Source organism: Coturnix japonica, chromosome Z (assembly GCF_054131305.1).
Source record: "Coturnix japonica strain WE chromosome Z, WE-NBRP24, whole genome shotgun sequence".
Lineage (NCBI taxonomy): Eukaryota > Metazoa > Chordata > Aves > Galliformes > Phasianidae > Coturnix > Coturnix japonica.
This window is the reverse complement of record NC_140702.1, coordinates 61,399,939-61,424,527: the sequence shown is the minus strand read 5'-3', so window position 1 is coordinate 61,424,527 and position 24,589 is coordinate 61,399,939. Positions and strand designations below refer to the sequence as shown.

The window sequence follows — 24,589 nt, the reverse complement described above, 5'->3', positions numbered from 1 at the left end:
CCTCTTTTTTCTCATTCTCTCAAGGAACAAACAAAACATGAATCCCGTTAGTCTGACAACCACCATATCTAAGAAAGCAAAGAGGTTTCCCTCATCTGTAGTCTTACATTTTAAACTCTGTATAATACATCTCCTACTGTCCTAAGAAGTTGCATGGTTTCGAGAGCATCAGCGTGTGACTTTAATCAGAAAGACACACAGAACATAAACAGGCTATGAAATACATTTACAGCATATGAACAGGCTATGAAATACAACCTGTACAGCACCCACCAAAAAAGGTACAGTTTTTATTTAGTATCAATGTAATTACAAAGCAGAATCAGCTACCTTTGTAACTTTCACCAGGAAGTTCTATTCTTCAATACAATAATTTGACTAGGGATTCAGAGTGACCACGTTAAGTGACTTCAGTAGAGAAGGATTTCTATTTTTCTTCTGATGTTTTTAAGTTTTCTGACTGTAGCCTTTAAGATAGATAATTTGACTTTCCACTTCAAAGCACTGCTCTCTTTTCATGTCTTTGCAACATTTTTGCTGTAATAAAGTCAAGATACATTTATGATAGGTCTACTTATTATGATAGGTCTATTTATGATAGGTTAGGACTTGTTCTCTAGATGCTGCTTCAAGAAAGGAAACAAGAAAACAACCATCGGTTGGATTTTTTCAGTTCTCATTCTCTCCCTTGAGCCTTCTGCATATGAAATAATAGCGGGCAGGGGGAGGGAAGACCATCACTGAGGAATACATCAGCTATGCCAGTAATAAATCTGGACCTCTCCCTCAACTTTTCTTAAAGGAACCATCAGAAAGCGTTAGGAGCAATAACTATTTGTCTGCAATAAAATGCTAGATCATGATCTGCGGAAAATAATTTGCCACTTCACCTATTTATCCCCAACAACTGCTGTTAAGAGAACACTTAATTCACACTGTTGACAGATATTTATTATATTTCCTACTCCCATCTAGCAATACCATAATGTAATATCCATGAATTATTATTCACTGCATTTCTAACATACCCTGGCACTGTAATAAGTAACTGTGTAATTATAAGACTTTCATATAAAGCATAATTTTCATAAATACCAGAACTGCAAATGAAGCCCAAACAGCAAAGAAACAATGACTCAACCATTAAGATTTACTTTATCTGCAGCTTAACAAAGTGTTCCAAGATAAAGTTAAATATCATATGAATGTTACTAGGTTTGAAGCTGAAAACGCATGCTGACAGAGCAACCTATTTCTCCCTGGCACTTCTACAGTAATTAATTCCTATGTAAGTATTTGAGGAAAGAAAGGACTTCAAGAGATTATCAAACCCAAATCCCCTGCTAAAGCATAAGCATCTGGGGGGGAGTCTTGAATATCTCTATAGAATTAATCTTCACAGTCTCTCTGGGCAACCTGTTTCAGTGCTCTCAACCTTAGCATAAAGAAGTTCTTCTGCATGCAAGTACGAAACATCCTGTGTTTAAGTTTTAAGCCATTACTCCTTGTTCCACCACTAAACACCGCCAAGAAGAGCCTGGCCACATTCATTTGCCTCCCACCTCCTTTTGGATGTTTATAAACATTAATCAGAACAGTCTATATTCCTCCTTTCCCAAGGCTGAGTTACCCAGGTAACTCAGTCTTTTCTTGCACAGAAGATGCTCCAGGCCCCACCTCACCACCTTGCTGCTCTCAGCTGGACTCCTCCTAGGAGATAGCCAGCTTTTTTGAACTGGGGAGCCCAGAACTGGACACAGTATTCTAAATGTGACTTTACCAGGACAACACAGAGAGGAAGGAACCATTACCTCAGTCTGCTGTCTGCTCTTTTAATGCACCTGTCTGAACCCTTCTTTCTTCCTGGCTCAAAGCTCACTTTCTGAGGCATTTTTTGTGATAAGACTCTGACTTACCTAGAAGGTGAGCAGTGGGTGTCACTGTGTGGTAATCAACATTCAGAGAGCTGGAGCACCTCTTCTATGAGAAAAGATTGAGTGAATCAGACTTGTTTAGCTTAGAGATGAGAAGGCTCTGAGGAGACCTCACTGTGGCCTTCCGGTACATGAAGAAAGACTGATAGGACAAGGTTTTAAACTGAGACGAGGGAGATTTAGGTTGGATATTGGGGGGAAGTTTTTCACATAGGGAGTGGTGACACACTGGAACAGGTTGCCCAAGGAGGTTGTGGGTGCCCCATCCCTGGAGGCATTCAAGGCCAGGCTGGATGTGGCTCTGAGCAGCCTGGTCTGGTGGTTGGTGACTTTTTTTTAAATTCCTGTCTCTTTCCTATTGGGGTTTGTATTAAACTGGTAGAGCAAACATTTGACCTGTTGTGTCTCAATCTTGCTGCCAGGTATACATATATTAAAAGAACCTTCTCTCCCTCCTGTAACTGGATCAAGAAAGCACCTCAGGATATACCATAGGCTTTCTTGGCCACAAGGGCACACTTCAGTTTACAGGCACTGTAAAATCTTTAAATAAATTCATTTATTCTATTCTAGAGTTTATACAATTGCCTGCACAAGCGTAAATTTAATTCTTATAAGAGAACCACAAACTGATTTCAATGCCACACAACACGGAAAACAAAAGTGAATACCTGCTATGATTTGAGTTTATTCTGCTGTTGAATTAGGTTCCTTTTTTCAGCAGGAAATGAAGTCTGTGTTTCACTGAGCATTTCATTCTATAGCACAAACTGTTCGAATGACATCTTGTGGTGCTATGCAGTACTGCCACCCTCTCTCATCACAACATATTTTTAGTTCATAATCCCACCTTAGAATTCAACTATTGTTTTAAGGGAGAAAAGTCAGTTATACTGTGATTTAAAGATAAGTGATGAGATGAAAAAGTCACCTTTTTCCTTCTCAGCCTCACATTTAACGTTTAACGAAGGAATTCTAATTTTCTCAAGAAAACTACTAGGAGGAAGAGGGAACATCGGCAAGGATAATCTTCAGAAAAGCAAAACTTTTTTTTGCAAATGTCAGCCTTATAACAGTGCTACTGAAAAACATTTTTAATGCCATTCACAATGCAGATCATATGCTCTACAATGAATACATTGCATAAGTACAGTAAATATTTAGAAAACATGGTGAAGAACTTAAACTCTCCTTTCCAGAAAACAAACAAAAAAAACCCAACAAACCAACAACAATAACAAACCTAGGGTTTAAAAAAAATAGATCAGTCACTACATTACAGAGAATCACAGCAAATCAGCAGTTCATTGCTTACACTCCCATGTGTGCCAAGAGCATGGAAATAAGAACATATACACCGTGTGTCACTTTCCATCAGATCTGACCAATTTCAAATGGGGAACTGCACTGCAATACTGTTTCTGTTCATATACTGCATTTAGTTCCTACTGTTGTATCGACTACTGTGATCAGATTTTATCTTCTACAGTTGCCATTTCACCCAAACCATCCTTCTTCACTGGCTTGTGCATCCTACTGCAGCTGGCGTATCACCATATCAGTGGGCACAGTGCCATTATAACAGATGGGAAAAGACAGTGGACTTGCCAATGAGCTACTGTATGCATCAAGTTTGAGCATTAGGCCTGGACTCTCCTCCAAGAATTTCATAAACAGAAGTCAATACAAGCTTTCCATGACTGGTTGAACAGGATACGCCAAGGTAAAACTAGATCAACTGAAGACTCCAAGAACATCTCTGGCAGCTGTTGAAAGCAAGTTTTTAGCTTTGATGAATTTGGAAAAGTCTTGTGCACAGGGAATTGGGGAACGAGTACGTTAATGAAATCACCACCTTAGATCAACTTTCTCCAAAACAAGCTTGCAAAATCTCAGCAAAAAAAACCCAAAAACAAACAAACAACAACAACAAAACAAAAACGCTTGCAGCCCTGCTAAGTTTCCCAATTAATACTTCAACCAAACAGTTAATACAGATCTGCAGGGAAAAAAAAAAAACAAAAAAAAACAACCTCTAATATTAAACTACACTTGTATTTTGTTTGGCAGGAATATAGCTTAAAGATACAAAACAGTTAAGTTCAAAAATGGTTGTTACAAATTTTGCCATCTTTTCCTATACTACACTTATGAGTACCTGCTGATGTTACTCACAGGATTTACTTGTAATTTTTTACATTCAATTCCAATAAAGCAACAGCTAGTTATACTGTTGAATTCACTCTGCCTCAAAGAACCTAACACCACTGTGTTAGGTTCCCCTTGTCCTACTATTATCAGCCCTTTCATAGAGTTTACTCTCCTCCTGATTATAGGCACCCTTCAGGTACTGAAAGGCTGCAATGAGGTCACCTCGCAGCCTTCTTTTCTCCAGTGAAACTAGGGGTAGCAGCTGACACTCATGATGGGTGCCATGTAGACAGCAGGAAAGATGCTCTGCAGGTAAGGGCCTGGAGGTTTTCAGGGGCACCAAGCTGAACATGAGTCAGCAGCATGCCCTTGCTGCTAAGAAGGTAACAGTATTCTTGGCTGCATTAGGCAAAATACTGCTAGAAGTTCAAGTGAAGCAATCCTTCACACAAGCATAGAATCACCAAAGTGGCACGGCTTGAAGAGTCCTTAAAAACACCCAGTTCCAACACTGTCAAGGGCAGAGTCACCAGTCAGACTACCCAGGGTCTCATCCAACCTGGTCTTGAACCCCTCTGCAGATGGGGCATCTAAAGCTTCTCCAGGCAGCCTGTGCCAGTGTCTCACCACTCTGAGTAAAAAAGATTCCCCAGTATATAATCTAATTATCCCCTCTTTTATGACCACTATCTGCCCATGTATAAAGTTGGTCCCTGTCCTGTTTATAATTTGCTTTGAGGTACTGGAAGGCCACACTGAGGCTTTTCAGAGCCTTATCTTCTCTAAGATAAATAAGCCCAAATCCTTCTAACTTCTTTCACACAAGAGGTTCTCCAGCCCTCTATTATATCTGTGGTCTCCTCTGGACTCAACCCAACAAGCTCTATATCTTTCTTGTGCTGGAGATCCCAGGCCTGGTCATAGCATTTAAGGTGGGGGCCACTCAAGGGCAGGGCAGAGGAGGACAGTCCCTCTCCTTGCTGGCTGCCTTTCCTTGGATGCAGCCCAGAAGACAGCTGGCCTTCTGTGCTGCAAATGCACACTGCTGGTTCATGTAAAGCTTTTCATCTGCCAAAATCTCTAAATCTTTCAAGAAAGGTCTGCTCATAAGGACTTCTCAGTCTGCACAATTACCTGGGGCTGACCTGACCCAAGTGTAACACCTCATTCAGTTCACATGGGCCCACTTACAAAGTTTGTCCACGATCCTCTGAATGGCATCCCTCTCTTCTAGCATATTATCATATTCATAGCACTGAGCCTTCAGGAGTTCAGTAACCACTTGGACAAAGTTCTCAGTCACGTGGCTGGGTTTTTGTGTGGTTCTGTATGGAGCCTGGAGTTTGACTCAGTGATCCCTATGGATTCCTTCCAACTTAGGATATTCTATGCTTCTAACTGCACCACTAATAAAATCAGAGAATGGACTGGGTTGAAAAGGACCGCAACGATCATCTAGTTTCAACCCCCTTGCAATGTGCAGGGTCACCAACCACCACACGAGGCTGCCCAAAGCAGCATACAGCCTAGGCCTGAATGCCTCCAGAGATGGGGCATCCACAGCCTCCCTGGGCAACCTGTTCCAGTGCATCACCACCCACTGTGTAAGAAAACTAGCCTCTTCTTCAGGGATCTTCTCTCCCATCCTTTAACTACAGAAGCAAGCCTGAAACAATAATTAATAAGGTACACACTTCACAAACACCTGAGCTACTCTGCCTCTTTTATGTTCATAGAAAGCCACAGCCACATATATACAGTCTGAGGATGCCAGAGCTGCATTTCCCTAACCACTGGGCAGCTTCTGATAAAACTACTTTGTTTTCTCAGTTAGGAAAACACTACATTTAACATGCAAAACAGTCTGAAATCTAGGATGAAGAGAGTTTATACATAGAATTATGACCATGAACAATGATCAGGGGTATTATCCTCTGCAGAACAGAGGAATGAAAACAATGATAAAAAAAAAAAAAAAAAAAAATAGTGCACAAAGTTGTTTCCACAGAAAGAGACAAAATGAAAAGGGTGCAAACAACATAAATCAGACACAATGCACAAGGCAGAGGGGGGTATCCATGGCAGATCACTGAACATTTTAACTAGAACAGAACAAACATTGGGTCAACAAGGAAGACGAGTGCAGCTGTGTGGCAAAGCGACGAGGCCTACCAATGGCTGACCCAGGGAGAGACACATCAGTCACAGTAGCTTCGCCTTGCCATTTACTTAACTGTGGCATAAAAAACACATCAGTCGAGGTTTCTAAGCACAGATGCTCTCTTAGTGCAGAACAATCAAACTGAAGAACTGATGATTGATTTCCTAATGTGTTCGAGGCTTCAGTTTACGGTCCTTTCTACTTGTTGCTCTAGGAATAGATTTCCAATGTGTTGCAAAGTATCATTCCCACCTGGCAAACCACTTGATCCCGCTGCATATCCTGTCTGTCCCTACAACTCACTTCTCCTCTAAGGAGGAAAAAGGCTTTCTGTGCCACCACATTCAGACCGGCCTCCCACCCTCATTTCCTCATTTTGATTTCTGCCAGACCTCCTGGCCGCTGGCTCCCTCCCACCTTAAGGCAGACTCCAGCATCCACAAACACTCCCAAAATACTTTAAGGCAGAACGAAACTTAGTGTGAATGAACACAGCTGGTTATTGAAAGCGATGAGGGATTGTACACTCGTCCTTCGCAGACAGCAATCACACGGTGCCACACACCCACAGCACAGCGTTACAGGGGTCGGGCTGAAGGCCTGGAATCGCGGCACGAGGCACCCAGCACCACGAAGCGCCGTCCCGCGGCTCCCACCGCCCCGCCCACGGCCACGCACACGGACACGCTCCGCTGCGCTTCCCCCACCGCCCGCTTGGCCCGACCCGACCGGAGCCGGCCCAGCCCCTTACTTCTTGGTGTCGCTGCTGAACAGCCCGAAGGCTGCGGGTACCGAAGGGGCAGTGGTGGGTGCCGCCTCCTGCGCCAGCTCGGGCACTGCCTCCCCGCCGTGCTCGCCGTAGCCGATCCCGTTGCCGGACATGCTGCCGATCCCACAAACTTACCGGCACGACACTCCCACTCGCTCCTCCCGGAAGCGGAGGGTGCCGGACCTCGTGACGGAGGCGGGGCCACGGCTGTGGATCGAGGATGGAGCCGCCCCGTCAGGGCCGGAGCTGGGCCCGGCCTGCTTGTAGTGCTCTGTAAGCGAAGGAAAGTGGAAGTTTGGTGGGCGTCCGTGGGGCACCGCAGTTTGCTCCCTGTGTGTGCTACGCTATTTCTGCCGTTCCGTTTTGGTGATTCTTACTGCTGAGGAGTCCATGTGTGGAGTCATCAGTACAGGAGAGAGGTGGGCCTGAAGGAGTGCGTACAGAGATGGGCTGCAGAAGTGATCCAGGAACCTCACTCACATGAGAACAGAAAGCTGTGGCTGTTCAGCCTGGAGAACAGAAGGCTCCGGGGAGACCTGAGAGCGGCCTGTCAGTATGGAAAGAAAGAAGGGGACAGACCCTTTAGTAAGGTCTGTGGTGGTAGAAAGAGGGGAGATGGTTTCAAATCGAAAGAGGGGAGATTTAGGTTGGACGTTTGAGAGGTTTTCTGCAGTGAGGTTGTTATGGCACTGCAGCAGATTGCGCAGAGGTGATGGTCAGGCTGGACAGGCTGGTCTGTCAGTAGGCATCCCTGTTCATTGCAGGGGAGGTGGACTAGATTGCCTTTAAGTGTCCCTTCCAAGTTACAGAATTCTATTATTCTATTCTAAACTTAGCATTTGCTGGCACTACCACGTGCTGACTTTGCTGCAGGTCTTTCCCGGGTTGCTGAATGTTCAAGAAGTTACTTAAAAGTTCAAGGCAAAGGGCATGGGAAAAGTGAAAAGGAAACAGTTCAGGATCTGACAGTTTGAGAGTGATAGGTGCCATTTCCAGTGTTAACAACACTCACCATATCCACAACAGTGATGCAGCTCATCCTTTTGCATGCAAGTGGCCACAGTATGTATATATTTACAATCCTATTTTCCTATTCTCCTCCGTTCCCAGCAGTGTTTGAGAAATAATCTGTGCTCATTAAAATGCCCTTCTGTCTATCTGTCTACTGACATAACTTACATTAGTGAAGTCCAACCTTTTCATCCTGAGAACTGAACTAATTTCCAAAAGGTTACAGTTCACAATCAATACTTTTTATCTTGCAGAGGGGAAAAATAAATGGGCTGTCGTAATATTTTCTGAAGCAGATCCTTGAATTTCCTGTCTTTCACCATCTTGTATATACATTTCTAATTGAGAACCGGTCATTGACAGGCACGTAAACTTGAGAACATGAATTACCAATATATTAATTGTTGTGTTTATTACTTTTAGGGTCTCTGTTGGCTCCCAGTCACAAAGCAAATATTCTTTATTGTCACCATTTTAGCTGATGGTTCTTCAAATTTACCTGAGAACATCAGATGAAAATGGACACTTTTTTTCCTAAAAGTTTAAACTACTACAGAGAGATCTAAGAACTCGTACCAGCAGTCTTTATAGATCAGGTTTTTCAAACCCTGCATTGATTTCAAAACATAACAATGAGAGCACTTAAACTTCAGTCCTGGAAGTGGTTTTGTATCTGTGTACAAGGGCCCCTGGCTTACATCTTTTATTTGTGTGTTAGGCACATACAATGTAGGAAGTGGCCAAGACCATAGTTCTCATAGTAAATCTGTTCTAGCTTATCTTGGGGTTGTCTGCCTCAAAACGAGGGGGATGTTTCAAGCTGCTTTGCTACTTTGTATAAAGCTGTAAAATGCATGCATTTTTTGCTGGCAATATAGAACACACTAAGTACAACAAATTAATTCTTCTCTAATTATAATGCATAGCATTTTAAAAGTAATCTTAGAGGAAGGATTAACAAGAGAAGAAAAAAACAAAAAACAAACAAAAAAGATAAGTACAGTGGGCTTCTAGGTTGCTCCAGATAAGTTTGTGGGAATATGAACAAGCAGGGAGTCAAGCAAATGGACTCCAGAGGAGGACAATCATGCAACTGTGTTAGGAAAAGAAAAACAGACAGTAACAGAAAAGCATAGTTCAGCAGGGCCTTGAAACTGACAATGGAAAGCAGATACTGTGTGCACATTTATTAAGTACCTTAATACAGTCATATCAGGAGGGCTCAGTACAAGCCCTTGCTATTTTCTTTTAGCCTGAAAATACACCATGCTCATTCACTGGATAGCCTTTCCCCAGACTGCATTAACTACTCAGAATAATCTTGAAGGGATGATGTGTTCACACACTGAATTTATACTCATTCAAGATTATTTCAAATTGCTGGTTTACAAAGCACAAAATATCACTGAATCTAAATGCATTTGCATTCAGTGATTACAGAATTCTGTATTTCAGGTTTTTGCACAGCAAAAAAACATCATAGATTATAATAGGAGACTCACAAAATATCCTGAGTTGAAAGGTACCCCCAAGGATCATCATAGAGTCACAGGATCATAATCATAGAATCTTTAGAGTTGCAAGGGAGCCTTAAAGGTCATCTTGTCCAACTCAGCTGCAATGAGCAAAGACAGGTTATGTTACAGTGTGTTTTAGAGTGAATTATGTCCCCTCTTTTTCTTTTCAGCTGAGCTGGGTTGCCATATGTTTACTTGGTGCCCTCTGGTGGATCATGTTATTAGTATGTTATTTGTCGTCATAACAAATTCAGTAGATGCAGTAGTGAAGAAGCTTATTTTAGTGGCATTCAAGCTCTCTGTAACAGCAAGTTTGCAATGTTAAATGTTTTCCTTGTGTTTTCTATATTGCTGATAATTTCGGAGTCACCTAAAATGCGCTGTTGTTGCAGATCCTACACAAATGTGTAACAGTGTTGACTTTGAGTTACATTTTAGTAACTTAGTAGTAACTCCAGTAGTAGCATCATGAAAATGATGAAAGGTAAATTATGATATGATATAAACTTCCAAATATTAAGATTTCTCATTCTGTAATTACTTTGAAATCTGATGTTTAATCAGTTTAAAATTAAAAACAGAAGCTAATTCCCTAACTAGGAATATGAGGGGTCATTGCAATGTACTTTCTGCCTGTGACCCAAACTCAGCTGCTAGTATTCCACAGTAGTAGTCCCGAAAAACTCTTATGCAAAAGACAAAGTTAGTGGCTCTGAAAAAATCTTTGGTCATCCTTATCCAGTTGAACATGTGTTTGGGAATGTAATAAAAGCAAACAACTGTTCTTTTTGAAGTACTCATTCCTTAGGGCTACCATATAATACACAGGAGCCACTCAATATGCACTCTTGAAACCAGCTGAACCCAAGTTCTCTTTAGTTCCTACTGTTTTTCTGTGAACTATAAAATTACACAATATGTGTCGTCTGGCTTCATTAATTTATATTCCTTCCAATGCTTACAAAGATTTTGATTAATTGGTGAATAAGCAAAACAGAAAACAAACAGCAGAGATGCTGAGAGTGAAAGCAGAAGTATTTAAAGGAGAAAACAATTCTGGAAAATCTAAGCATGGCTTTTCCAACTTCTGATTATTTTTAATCTACAAAAAGGCAGGGGTCTAGCTAAGTTAGAAGAAAATGTATTTTACTGCCTTAGGTAATGCAGCTCTAATACACCCTAAAAACCTGTGTCTGTGTAAATAATTTACACTGTAACATATCTGGCTGGAAGAGCCCATTGGGTTGAGGTTAGCTTCAAACTTCATTAGGGTTTTGCCTTTGTTGAAAGATTAAAGCACAGGTTTTCTTGCTTTTATTAGTACTTTACAGTTTATTAGTTGTTTGAAGTGTTTTTTAAGCTAGTTTGAAATAAATTCTTTAAGATGTGCGCACATAATTGATGTGTTTATGATAATGTATCTCTCTTTATTATACTGTCTGCAAGCCATAACCTAGAAATGCCACTGATCTAGATGCCTTTGTAAATCCATTCTATGACCATTGGAAATAGTTCCTAGTGGATCCTGACTTTTGTAAAGAAAATCAAGCTGCACTTACTGAAGACTTCAGCCTTTGCATTCCTGTGTACTCAGACATCCTCTACATTTTACTTTCAAACTGGACTAGAATAGCTAACACACCTACATGTTTGTTTCTGCTTTGTATTGTGCTGCAAGTGAATTGCTTGGCGGAAATAAAGTGCCCAATATTCATAGAAGGAATGGCATTCTCGGAGTTTGTCTCAATCCTCCACTCAACACAGAGAAATAGATATCTATCCTAAACAACTTTTATCCAGATTGTGAGTTATTAATTCAGTTTCCCACTGAGTGAACAGCAATTACAATACACACAACAACAAAAAGAGAAGAAAATAAAAAGACACTTGTGACCCCCTTGCTTACAAGCTAAAGACGGTTAGATGTAAACATTCCATGACTTCCCAGTCATAGGCCAACTATGCATCAGTCCTGGTATAGACTGCAGCACTGGATGTGGTTTAGTGGGAGCTATTGGTAATAGGTGAATGGTTGGACTGGATGATTTTTTAGGTCTTTTCCAACCTTGGTGATTCTATGATTCTTTGATTCTATAACTATTGGATCAGACCTTATCTAAGTTGTACGAACATAGCATTCAAATACTTCATTTTTTTGAACAGCTGGAGCACAATGTCCTTTGAACACATTCCCTTCTTATTTCTGCAGCTGTCAGCATGCATCCTGTCCCAAAGGAGGTCAGTAAAGATAGCCTACAACAAAGATTTCCCCATACAAGGAGATATAGCTTCTTTTCAAGCACTTTTGTCCAATTTGAGGACACAAACTAATCAGACCCATAATGATGTAATAGAATCTGGTCTACAATGTAAATTAATATATGATTTGAAGCCTACCCTTAAATAACAGAGGAAAGGCAAAACATTGTTTTATTTTATTTTATTTTATTTTATTTTATTTTATTTTATTTTATTTTATTTTATTTTATTTTATTTTATTTTATTTTTTAGTAAGAAGAAGGAGAAAATGAGTGCTCAGAACAACACCATGGCTCTTTCAGATGGAAGCAATTACAGAAGATAAAATTCTGACAGAGTGTAATAAAATTTGTGGAAAAAACATGGGAGAGTCTTTTACTGGAAGAGTAACAAAGAGGGAAATGGAAGGCACGATGCCAAGAAGTGGTTACTCCTCATATTTTCCTAAGGGTGAAACACTTACATTACATATCCTACTGGATTATTATTATTATTATTATTATTAATGTATGATAATTTCTAAATGGTTTCTGGAAGGAACATAATGAGCTGGCTGAGAATCAGATCTGTAAGCAGTTGCTGCACTCAAGTGCACTTGTATATGAAAGGGGTGAAAAGGCCAATAAATTATTTTCCTGGCAGATCAGGAATGAGAAAGTTGAAAGATTTACCTTGGAAATCACACTGGATACACAAAATGTAGGTGTGGACAAGAAAATAAAAGCAGTCTTTTTTCTTTTTCTTTGGTCACAGATTCCCTCTGCAGTCACAGAGATCGCTCATAACCTCAAACTCCAAAGGCCTTGGAAACTTTTCTTCTTGCTGAGCAATCTCTCTGGCTTCTCTTGGGATGAGATAAGGGTTCACAACTAAAAGAGGGATAAATGGTTGCCATGGGATGCTACTGATGCCAGTAGTTTTTATTAGCCAAGGAAAAACAAGACAAATTCAAAGAAGAAAGGGGTATTAAGTATAAAGATAACATCTCTGGCTCAGCAATTTCTGAAGCCAAAGGTTTATTGCAGAGAAGCATCATGTAATCTCCTTGTTCTGAATCTTCTCCACAGATTCTGGCACCAGACAAATTTAAATGTAAGTATTCTGTGCTAGATTGGAGATCTGCAGGTACAACTGTTAAGAGATGCTTTCCAACTCACTATCACTACTGCAGCTTTGTAATTGTGTGGAAATCTTGCAGACTTGTAATACAGTTCAGCAGCTGAAAAAGAGACTGCTAGTGAAGAGCCAGATTTGTCCAAACTGCACAAAGTTTGTGCAGTCCACACACCATAACTAGGATTTTCAGTACAAGTAATGAAAGGATTTAGCATTTACGAAGATTGCTCCAAAAATAATGCCCCTATTTTATGATGTTGGCAATATGGCAGTAGAAGTTGAACCTTCCCTCCAGTATTCCATTACATTTTGTTGCTGTGTGACAGATGGCAGCAGAGGGGCACTCTGACAAAATGGCATCTGGCATGGAGGAATGAAGCAAACTGGCGTTGAAGAAGAATGTTTTGTAGCTGAGAACTGGCTCTACCTACCAAACAGTGTTACTGTGCTCTTTGTAACTGTTGTGGTTTCCATGGAAGTAGATAGGAGACATTATTTGCAGAGCAACCTACATAAGTCATGTAATGATATAGTTCACATTTCACCAAAGACTTGTAGTCCAGTAGAAAAGGAATTAAACTCACACTACATTTCTTCTTATCAGTTTCTTCTTCTAAAAAACATAAACGTATCATTCTATCATATCTATAGTTGAAGAATGCCACATATAGGGCAAGTCAGGCTGCACATCACATGCTCTTCTCAAAATCTGAAACAAAAGAGCAGCTTCATGTTTTATTTCAGGGAAAAACAGAAACATGCTTTGTTTTCAGTCCTACATATCCCTCTTAGGCCTCATGTGCCATACTGCCTCTGAAGAGAAAGAGTCTACTCACTCGTAACAGACCGCCATGCTAAGTCTTTAAACATGGGAAATGTTTATAGCTCTGCTATCTTCATAAAGAGCTTGAGATGTTACAAGGATGATCTATCTGTTCTGCTCTCAGGGACTCCAGCACCCATATTGCTGGTTTTATAGTTCTTCAATTGAAACACTTCAGTGGTGCATATTTATGAAGTACAGTACTCCACAGAAGAATTCAGTCCTTCAGTAGAATCATCACTTAAGTCAAAACAGCCAATATGATTTAATAGAAAGTCTTTAGATGAAACTAGAAGAAGATCATGTTGAAGAGGAAAATCCTGTTCCACCTTTTGTACCTCTTTGTTCCCACAACTGAACTCAAAAGAAAAAGCCTTTTATTACAAAACTTAACTGGAAATTAATTACTTTATGTGGAGATGAGACTGTTACTCAAAAGAATACCAGGCAAGCAGCTAGCATCTATCAGAGGTTCTATATATATATATCCTTTCAAAACAAGATAAGGTGCACAAACATTTGACAGTATCTCTTGCAAACCTTCTGACACCACTGTCATCAGAAAATTTTACTTCTGTGTCCTTTGCTTCCTTCTTTTTGATCATTAGTGACTGGTTCACTGCTAGTGAAGGTAGACAGCTGGATTTCTACTTCATCCCTTTAGTGGGTCTTCATCATGGAAAGACAGCTGTTCATTACTGGTTTGAACTGCAACCCAGTAATCAAGGCATCTTATGTTTATTTTTGTAAGAAGAAAATGATGGGATAAACGAAGTCAAATTAATGGCCAGTGTTGGAAAAAAGGAGCAGCACAGGGACACACAGAAGGAGTGTTATCTGCCCTGAAAACTTAGAGCTGAACATGTGGAAAAGATGAACCTGGCACAAGAGTCCAGACACTGAGAGGATGGGAGTGGGATGAGGAATGCAGCTGGGACAACACCTACACAACAGACAGGGTGGTCTACATCTGCTTCTCCTCAGCAGAACTTTGTGCTCGGAGCTTTGCTACCAGAGCAGAAGATAATACAGAACACTGGGGAGCACTACTCTACCCATGCACATGTTCACCTACATGTGAGGGTGGGGTAGCAGGGAAGAAGATGAAAGCACCAAAGGTTTCAGCAGTGAAACCAAACAGCCATCATTCTGCCTTGAGAAAATATTTCTTTGACGCAGTTTTGAACACAATGTCCTATTCCTTGAAAATAGAAACAAGAACCACATAGCAGTTTCCTTTTGCACGGTTTGCAAGCCTAAGTGGTTGATTTTCATACAAGATGTACTCACATCCATTTCAGCAGAATTATATCGTCTAGAATCAGGCTATTTCCACCCAAGAACTTCATCATGAATTGAAGTGTCTAAATTCAGGCATGCTCATTTTAAAGGGTACGCCGTTCTAAGCACTAGAACAGAGTACACCAGCAAAACACCTCTAAATAGAGGATAATTTTCAGCCTTCCTGAAAATAAAAGTTTGAGCTGTAAGTTACTTAGGAACTTAATAGTTCAGCTTGCCAGAAGATGTCACTTCTTCGTTTCTTCTCTCATGCTTTAAACATTTGTAAGTACAGTTCTTTATTTCTCCATACACTTTTACTCAACTTCTATGACAGAGATGCAAAACAAATTAATGCTGAACATTAAGCAGGTCTAGGGGAGCTCTCAGATGAATCTGTATTTTTGCCTTCTACTACTCACCGTTGGAGTACAAGGACCAGTAGATAACCTTTCATTCTTACCCATTGCTTTTGAGACAGTAACACAAAAGTAACACGTAATAATCTCTAGAGCAATACATGGAAAAGTGGTATAAAATGTGCGTGGAACAGGAAATGGGAAGTCAAAAGGGAAATTACCTATATAACATGGCTTTAGAAAGAGCTGAAAGAATATACAACAGAAACAAAACTTCAATTATCTTCACAATATGTAGGTTAAAGACACCAAATCTGTTCTCTAAAGACACTGATATTGTTTGTTCTATTATACCTACATTGAGTAAATTCAAATTCTAAGTCTCCAGATCACAAATAAAACTTCACACTTATCAGATCCTTTTTTTTTTCACTCCTTAAAGTTACTTTCAGATTTTTGATGTAAACTTAGCTTTGAAACTGACTTAACACAGCTGCATTTGAAAAGAAAAAAAAAAGTGGTTTTAAAACTTAGATACGTAAACTGACTTGTGGTCTGGTCTTGGCTGGCCCACAGCCTCATGGAGGTGGGCAGGATTGAGCCTGGGACTGCCCCAGGGCTCCTGACTGCTGGGGCAGTGGGAGAGAGCCCTCACTGACCCCCAGGAGACCTGGCCTTTCCTTCACTTGCTCTGTGCTGGTGTTTATAAATCCACAGGTGGGGAAGGACTGTTCACAGATAAGTATTTGCTTTGTGGTATAAAGAACAATATTATTAGCATTTGTCGGCATTGAAATAATACACACACACATACATAAATACACATATATATATATGTATTTTAATATATAAATATTATATATATATATATAATATATAAATATAATTATATATATATAAATACATACATACATACATATATATATATATATATTATAGAACGGTGAATGAAAATTCACCTTTTCAGTGGTAGTTCCAGCTGTGGGCACAAGAGGTAGTTGTTTTCACAGGAAACTTCCAGCAGGTACTAAATATTATTTAACTTGCTTTTATGTCCAAGATAAGCAATGACAACCAGCTACTAATTTACATTAGTAAACACAATTTTTCTGTGTTATATGTAGAAATATATTTACAATAAGTTGTAATAATTGTAAAGATGTAACATGGAGAATGGAGAAAGCCATGAGTTAACTTATAATGGGCTATAGTGAATAACTTGCCCAGGACATCTTAAGATTTGAGAGGGGGTGAAGAGTCCTGAGTGTTCTCTAGACAAAAAAAGAGTTATCCTTATGAGGCCAGAATACAGACAGTACAGTTAATTGTGTTGATATCATAGTATCATAGAATCCTTTTAAACTAAGACAGAGGAGGTTTATGTTGGAGATTAGGAGAAAGTTTTTCACCCAGAGGGTGGTGACACACTGGAACAGGTTGACCAAGGAGGTTGTGTATGCCCCATCCCCGGAGGCATTCAAGGCCAGGTTGGATGTGGCTCTGGGCAGCCTGGTCTGGTGGCTGCCAGCCCTGCATATGGCAGGGGGGCTGAAACCAGATGATCATTATGGCCTTTTTCAACCCAGGCCATTCTATGATTCTATGATTCATTGGCTTCTCAGCTGCCCACTGTGTGTCAACAGGCACTCAGGATGCTGCAGTTGAAAGTGAAGAAGCATTGACTGAGACAGTATACTTGACAATACTCTCAGAAGGCCTTGATTCTATCTCACTACTTCACGCCACTGAGAGCACAAAGACAGTACATCACAGAAGTGCAAATCCTGAACAAAGATTGAATTGGCTCATTCTTTAAATATGCATTTTCCTACAGACACAGCAAGAAAAGAGCAAGTTCTAAGCAGAACCAGTCTGCAGGGGCTGAGCATGACTTAAAATGAGCTGCCTCTCTCACCAGCCATGAATCAATGTATTTCAAGCGGAGACCACTGACATCCCACATCCTGCCCTAAGAAGCAGTGGGGCTGCAAGCACTACAGCAATACAGATTCCTAGTTAGAAAATCTGTGAGCACAGATCAGTTACCCCAAGAGAGATTTGTCTCTGGTCTCCATTCTTGGCTCTTCACCCTGATGGACCCAGCGACCACAGTTTCCATAACAGAGTTCAGGGCTCAGCTGGCATCTTTGTTGCTGGGTTGTAAGACACTGTGTTGTGTATCACTTATTTTGTGTATTGCTTTTTCTGTTTTGTTTCTGTTGGCTCTAATTCCAACCCCTTTTCTATTGAGCTGTCTTTATCCACACCCATGAGTTCTACTTTTGTTTTTGCCTAATTCTCTCCCTGTCCCCCCGAGTCTCTGCATGGTACTGAGCTGCCTGCCAGGTTAAATCACAGCAGAAATCTACCAGACAGAATGGTAAGCAAAGCTTGCAGAACCAGTGGAAAATAATACGACAAATTGTGATAACTACTTTAAACTCAACACCTAATAACAGAGAATAAGGCATATGATATTTAATGCTACGCACCTCACAGTTTTTAATGTTTTAGAATAGCAAAAGGAAAAAAAAAAAAAAGCTAAGTGCAGGAAAACACCTTTGAGGCACTGGGCATCGATATACCACAGAACAGAGCTAAGCTTGAAAAATAAATCCAACTCTTAATAAAACAGGAATGTTTTCCAACTTTCTTTGAAGATATTTCCTTCTTTTTTTTTTTTTTTTCCCCAAAATTTAATCTTAAGTGATGGTTTAAAATTGGACATTTGCAGTGAAAATATAATTTAATAGTGAAGTACTGGTAACAGTAGTTCTCCAGTGACTACGAAGACAGCTGTGAAAACTTAATAAAATTATAATTCCTCATACATATTGCTATTTTAGCACCATGTGGACTCAAATGTTTAATTAAAATAATTGCCTGTATGGTTCTGGATCATCTTTTTTTATGAAATGGAGACCTGATATGGCCTTATACCTACTCCTTACTTTAATTAAGCTGAGCTGTAAATCTTTTTTTCTCCCCTACTCCCACTGTTAGTTCAATTTAAGCTCTTCTCCTTCCTCTCCTCCACAATAATTATTTCCAGTCAGGGCATCCATTGTTCAACAATCTATTCCTAACTATGCAGAGAGTGTAACACACATAAAATTTAGATTGTTGTACAAGCTAAATCCTGAAAGAATGTTTTCCCCACAGACCAAACAGAACATGTATAGAATACGTACTGACTCCCATTTCAAATGAAAACCGTTCTGTGCTGTGACTAACTTTTACAACAGCAAATCTTCAAGATTTAATGACAAACAATCCCTAATGTTGAAACTTATTTGATTATTGCTATTAAAATTCAGTGTATCTGAATCTGAATTCATGCCGGTTCTACTCATGTCGTGCCCAAGGAGATTGTGGATGCCCAGGCCATTCAAGGCCAGGCTGGTTAGTGGTTAGTGACCAGTGTACTGCTAAGTTTCCAGTAATTTCTTCTAAATTACTGAATACCTCTTTTGGATATTGGTAACTAGATGGAGTTTAGGACCAAAGAATCTGAAGTGAAATGAAACTTCTTTCTCTTTTAATAGCATGGATTTGAAATATCACAAAAACAGGACTACAAGAGCATGGAATAAGCTAGCAAAAATACTTTAGCAACTTTAGCTGGGAGACTAAAACTAATTCAGGAGTTTTGGCTACTGATTTTAATACCCAGACTCCAAACATGTGACTCAAACAAGCACTTTTTCTCTTTGCTGTCACAAAACATGAAAGCCAAAGAAATGGCTGTATTTTTCAAGAACTTCAATGTCCCATGTGCCACAAAGCTAAATTTGTTTGTCTCTTGTATGCTACCACATGACTTGCATCCATCCAGAAAAAACAAAAAGTGCTGTATAATTCAGAAATTAAAATTCATGCGTGCCTTTACTGATAAGAATATATTAAAGTAATTTTCATATGTTATTTGAATAGGGAGGAACCAAATGAAAGATAGACTTCAATCAACCAAGCTAAACTTTTGGAAATATCTCATTTAATTTGTTAATTCCCTCCAGAAAGATAATCAGTGCACTGAAGTGTGTGCCAAATGACGGCACTTCTAAGAAAACATTTTCATTAGTTTTGCAGCATATCAGGGAGACACAAAATGACAAAACATTAAAAAGAAAAGCGGTGTCTGAGACAGTAGGGATTTTAGTTTCAGTGGTTATGAAATAGATGTCAGAACCAGTACAACTGCATAAAACATAGAAGAGATGGGTCAGTCTTAAAATTAAGGCAGATTTTCAGATTTCCACTGCTACCATGGGAGATCTATAGGTCGTTCTACAAAAAGCCTCACAATCATCATCCATGATTTCCTATGTGGAAAAAATGGCAGAGAAAGCAACAGAATCTATGCACACTAAAATGGAATAGATATGCAAGGAATGAGGTTTGTAATAAATCTGTAAACCAAAGACTTTCATTCTCAAGTAGCTGCTTGCTCAGATACATCATGTCCTAGATCTTGCTCATCTCTCACGAGTTGAGATTAAGACAGTTTAACAGGGCAGAAAAAGAAGGGAAACAATTAATTACAGTAACATCAATAAAATGAAAATAACAGCAACTGTGCTTTTATATATAAAAAACAAGTGATGCACAATGCTCACCATTTGCCACTGATGATCAGCCAGTCACCAAGCAGCAGCTTCCCTCACCTCAGCCAGGCCTTTCATTTTTACCATTCCACATCATAGCCCTGGTCCTAGAAAGGAGTCACTGTATGGTTCACTTGAGTAATTAATGTGGGTGACTAATATGAAATAACAAAGATAGCAAAAGGACAAATTAATAAGCTGAGCAATGTGATGGACTACTACTTAACTGCACAAGAAAAAGTTAATTTACTACTGAAGCATCATTATTTAAATAATACTTACCTGCTCACCAGGCATCTACTTAAAGCTAAATCACAACAAGCCTGGAAGAGCTTGCCTTTCCATCTAAACAAGACAGGCAAGTCAAAATGAGTGATGACTATTCGTTTTAGTAATTTTCAGTTTAGCCACTTACTAGAATTACTACTGGGTGCTGTGTCTTTCATTGCTTCACTTATCATTTCGTGCTTGGAGCCATCTGATCCGTATTTCTGTTGTTCTGTTCTAAACACCAAAGCGATGTAAAGGAATACCGATATCTTCTTTCCCTTTAAAGAGCTACTTAGCTGCAGAAGTTATGTGAAAGCAAGATGAAATGAAGCAACAAAGGTTAGAATTTTATTTGAACTAGAATAATTCTTACTGCTGGATGAATATGGGTATGTGGGACTCTCACCTTCAAATTTTCAGTCTGCCATCTTTGCAGCAGCAAACCTTTCAAATACTGTAAAAGCGTTGCCTGAAAGATAGGAATTTTGAATAGATATTAGGAATGTTCTGCTGCTATTACTGAAATCTCACAGTCTTTAAGGCAAGCTGTTTTTTATTCTGGAACAGACTTCTGCAATATCGCTTTTGATTATTAAGAATGTATCAGAGCAATCTCTAATCCATAAAAAGCCCTAAAACCACTAAAGAAACTTAAGGGAAAGACAATTGTTCTAGTGCACTCTTCAGATTTCTTATCTTACTTTTTGTAAGGATAATAACATCATTTTCTTAATAATATTGAGATTCTTTGTCCAGGTTCTTCTCTGTTCAAAGCAAGTGCAATGAGATTTTATTTTTTCTTTAAGTTCAATACATAATAAAATTGTATATGGATTTTATTCTTGGAATTTTATTCGACTTAGACAATTACATAATCATAGAATGGTCTAGGTTGAAAAGGACCATAATGATCACCTAGTTTCAACCCCCCTGCTATGTGCAAGGTAAATATAATGTGTTAACTTGTTTTGTTTCTTTGGTTCTCAAGTTACACCAGTGGCATTGTAACCTGAGCTGTACACAGCGCAAACAATAATTATGTTTAAACAAGCTGCTTTCACTTTTCTTTTTATTCTATATTTTCTTTTAATATTACATTCTGTGAAATAGTTTTAACTGAAGGCTAATACATAACATTAGATTTTTACATTGCTTAATGCATTTATCCTCTTAAAAGATCAACTCTTCTGGTAATACTTAGTATTATTTAGCTGCACTCAGTAATACTTGGAATATAATGACTATTGATATAGCATGTTTCTTCACTTAATTGCTTTAGACTTAGCATTGAAAGAAAATGTTTTCTCCACATTAAAGTAGAGATAAACAACATACAGTGTTTATTTACTCATAGGTCACTTCATGGCTTTGCATTAGACTTCAACATACATTGTTGCCTACTCTGCCTTGCTTAAACATAGGAAAAATATCCTCATTAAGCTTTCCCCTTTTCTACCAAAGGGATAAAGGTTCAGACTAAGGGCTTGACTTGTTCTGTATTTGTGTGAGTGCTCTTTCATTATTTCAGTAACTCTCCTGTCTTGGTGGAGCTTTCATACAAACAAAAAGGATATCTTAGTTAAACATGAGGAGAGTCCTTCAACTTTAATCACTTATGTTTGGATTATTTTCATTTTCACTTTTTTGGTATATCTTTTTAATTTTATTGTGACCAATCAATTTCAGAAGTTGCAGCTCTTTCTTTTCTTTTCTTTTCTTTTCTTTTCTTTTCTTTTCTTTTCTTTTCTTTTCTTTTCTTTTCTTTTCTTTTCTTTTCTTTTCTTTTCTTTTCTTTTCTTTTCTTTCTTTTTTTTTTTTTTTTTCTTGTTTCTTTTTCTGGAAGTCTGTTGATGAATATATAGCTGACAGTTGCCTAGTGGTAGTGCAGTAATAAAGCAGACTGTTAAAAAGCTATTTTTAATTACTCCAGCTTGCCACTGTAGAAAAAGAGTTTGTTTACACAGGTCTGACCTCTTAAGCACTCCAGATGTTGTGGAATGAGAAACACAAGATCTGAAATAGATGTTTACTCCTCACAGAAGCGTTCTCCTTAGAAAACAGATCCTTTAGCCAGTTCCTTTTCCCTTTTTCTCTCACGTTTCCACATGAATTGGGTTTTTTATTACTATACTGAATGCTTTTCTTCTTCCCAGGGATGGAAAAAGGCTTTACTACTCTGATAATGGAGTAAGCACTCTAGATAATAACTCATGCTTCAAAAATAGTAAGTTACGTATTAGTTACAGAGACCAGTGTAATTTCTCTTCTACAAGACACCACCTGATATAACAGAGAAATTCCTATCTCTCCACATTGGTTTATGGAATCACCAAAACACTTTCTCAGTTGTGTCATTTTACTTACTGATGCCCCACCCTGTTCAGTTGAGGGCAGTATACAGAACTTTCTCAGCTATCTTAACATATGTTTGCTTTGGTAGGGTTTTATCAGTTTACTAGAAAGGCCTTTCTGTTCACAGTCATTCAGTATAGCTCCTGTGTGGCCACCCACATGGAAAGCAGCTCTGGAGAAAGCAGCTCTGGAGGAAGCTCTAATGCCCCTGGTGAGCACCAAGTTGAACATCAGTCATCAACGTGCCCTTGAGGAAGAGCAGGGTTCACAGTACACTCAGTTGTATTAGGCAAAGTAAGACCAGGAGGTCAAGGGAAGGACCCCTTCCCCCCCTCTCAACTCACCTCTGATGAGGCCAGACCTAAAGTGCTGTGTCTAGTTCTAGGTCTCCCAGTACGAGACAGAGACAGAGAAACTGGAGAGAATCCAACTGAGGGTCTTGAAGATGATGAAGAAACTGGAAGTCCTCTCCTGTGATAAGAGGCTGAGAGACCAATTGGTTGTTGTGAGGGCATAAAAGATTGTAAGCACCTTCAATAAAGGTCTTTGTTCTGCACCAGCAATGGAGTCCATGACTCTCCTGCTACAAACCTTGAAGTGATGAAGTTGCTGTTTTTATCTCTTCATTAACTGTGTTCAGACAAGAGTTAGTCCAAAAACTTAGAACAGAAAATTTATGTCATCTGCTCAACATTTCAGAGAAACTGTTAAGATACTAATTAATTTGTTACCTTCAGAGTAGTTACAAGTTTATATTAGAACTGCAGGTGTTGGAAGGGACCTCTGGTAATCACCTAGTTTAGCCCCTCTGCTAAAGGAGGTTCCCTACAGAAGGTTGCATAGGAGAACATCCAGATGGGTTTTTAATATCTCCAGAGGAGACTCCACCGTCTATCCAGGCAGCCTGTTCTTGTCACCCTCAAGGTGAAGTTCTTCCTCACGTTCGTATAGAATTTTCTGTGTTCCAGTTTGTGCTCATCACCCTTTATCCTACCTTTCAAAGTAAAGTCTTTACCCAGAAATTAACATGGTTTAACAGAGTTTTTGAAACTGCAGAGATGAGAGGCTGGAAATCAGCACAGCTCAATGTCAGTTCAGGTATGAATAAAAGAGGGAGTACAAAAAATTCAATTACAAGAACGAAACAGAAAAATGGCATTATTAAAAGCCATCAATCTGGTGGCTACATTTTTAGATACTGCCTTTTAATACAGGTAAAAGTAAATTAGTAAACATGTTCACTCTGGTCTCAAAATGAAAAGTAGAGCTTATTAAGCTTCTTCCACAAGGCAAACATAGCTATGACATAGGAATCAGATGAATGCTTCTTAGCTACAACAACCTGTAATCCTTTTTATCTACAGAACATTTTTTGAGGAAAAATGTCATTGAAAAATTGTCATTCAGATTTTTAAAAAAGATTATAAATGCTGAAGAAAAGGAAAGTTGCTTTAGAAACAAAAGAAAGCCTGTGTGTAAGACAGCAATTTACATAAGATACAGAAACCCAGGACTGCTAAAAAAAAAGACCTGTATTTCAACTAAGAAGGAAAAGCAATCACATGGTTAAAACATCCTCTTTTATTTAGACTCTTATAAAATTGTTTTGGGGGAACACTGTCAAAAATTAAATAACAACTTATTCAGTCACTCAGACTAGAAACAGTGATATTACACAGGTAAAATAAACAAAACTCTGGACTTAAGTTCTTTTCACACTTACCACTTATTTTAACTATAAAGCCATTAGGGCAGTTAATGGGTAATGCAAAACAAGCTGAGGGATTTACATGCTGGAATCAGAAAATAAAAGCTGATTAAATGCTTATGACTTCATGGTTTTCATACAATATACATAGCAGAATTGGAAATTATTACCAGATATAAAGTTGGGGCTTTTTTTGTTTGCTGTTTATTTGTCTGTTTGTTTCAGAATTGAGGGCATAAATGACTTTGCTATAAACCACAGATACAGCGTTGTA

General features: G+C 39.1%; 1 protein-coding gene and 1 long non-coding RNA gene across 4 annotated transcripts in view; one reads left to right on the top strand and one right to left on the bottom strand.

Annotated features, from left to right (window-relative positions):
- Positions 1-7,184, bottom strand: part of AP3B1 (adaptor related protein complex 3 subunit beta 1) — a 138,023-nt gene extending 130,839 nt beyond the window's left edge. For 2 of the 3 annotated variants that reach the window (XR_014939805.1, XM_015848602.3), the window contains exon 1: positions 6,998-7,184. Coding sequence is in view for 1 of the 3 variants with exons in the window: in XM_015848602.3 (XP_015704088.2) it covers positions 6,998-7,128 (131 nt within the window). In the remaining 2 variants the exon portion in view is untranslated. Of the gene's footprint in view, positions 1-1,916; positions 1,981-6,997 lie in introns of all 3 variants that reach the window. The other variant, XM_015848603.2, reaches the window with a different exon arrangement.
- A 25-nt stretch (positions 7,185-7,209) lies between these two features.
- LOC146754121 (uncharacterized) lies at positions 7,210-12,171 on the top strand. Its single transcript, XR_014939806.1, has 3 exons — positions 7,210-7,605; positions 8,042-8,077; positions 12,055-12,171. It is a non-coding gene; the product is annotated as an uncharacterized LOC146754121 (long non-coding RNA).
- The last annotated feature ends 12,418 nt before the right edge of the window (positions 12,172-24,589 follow it).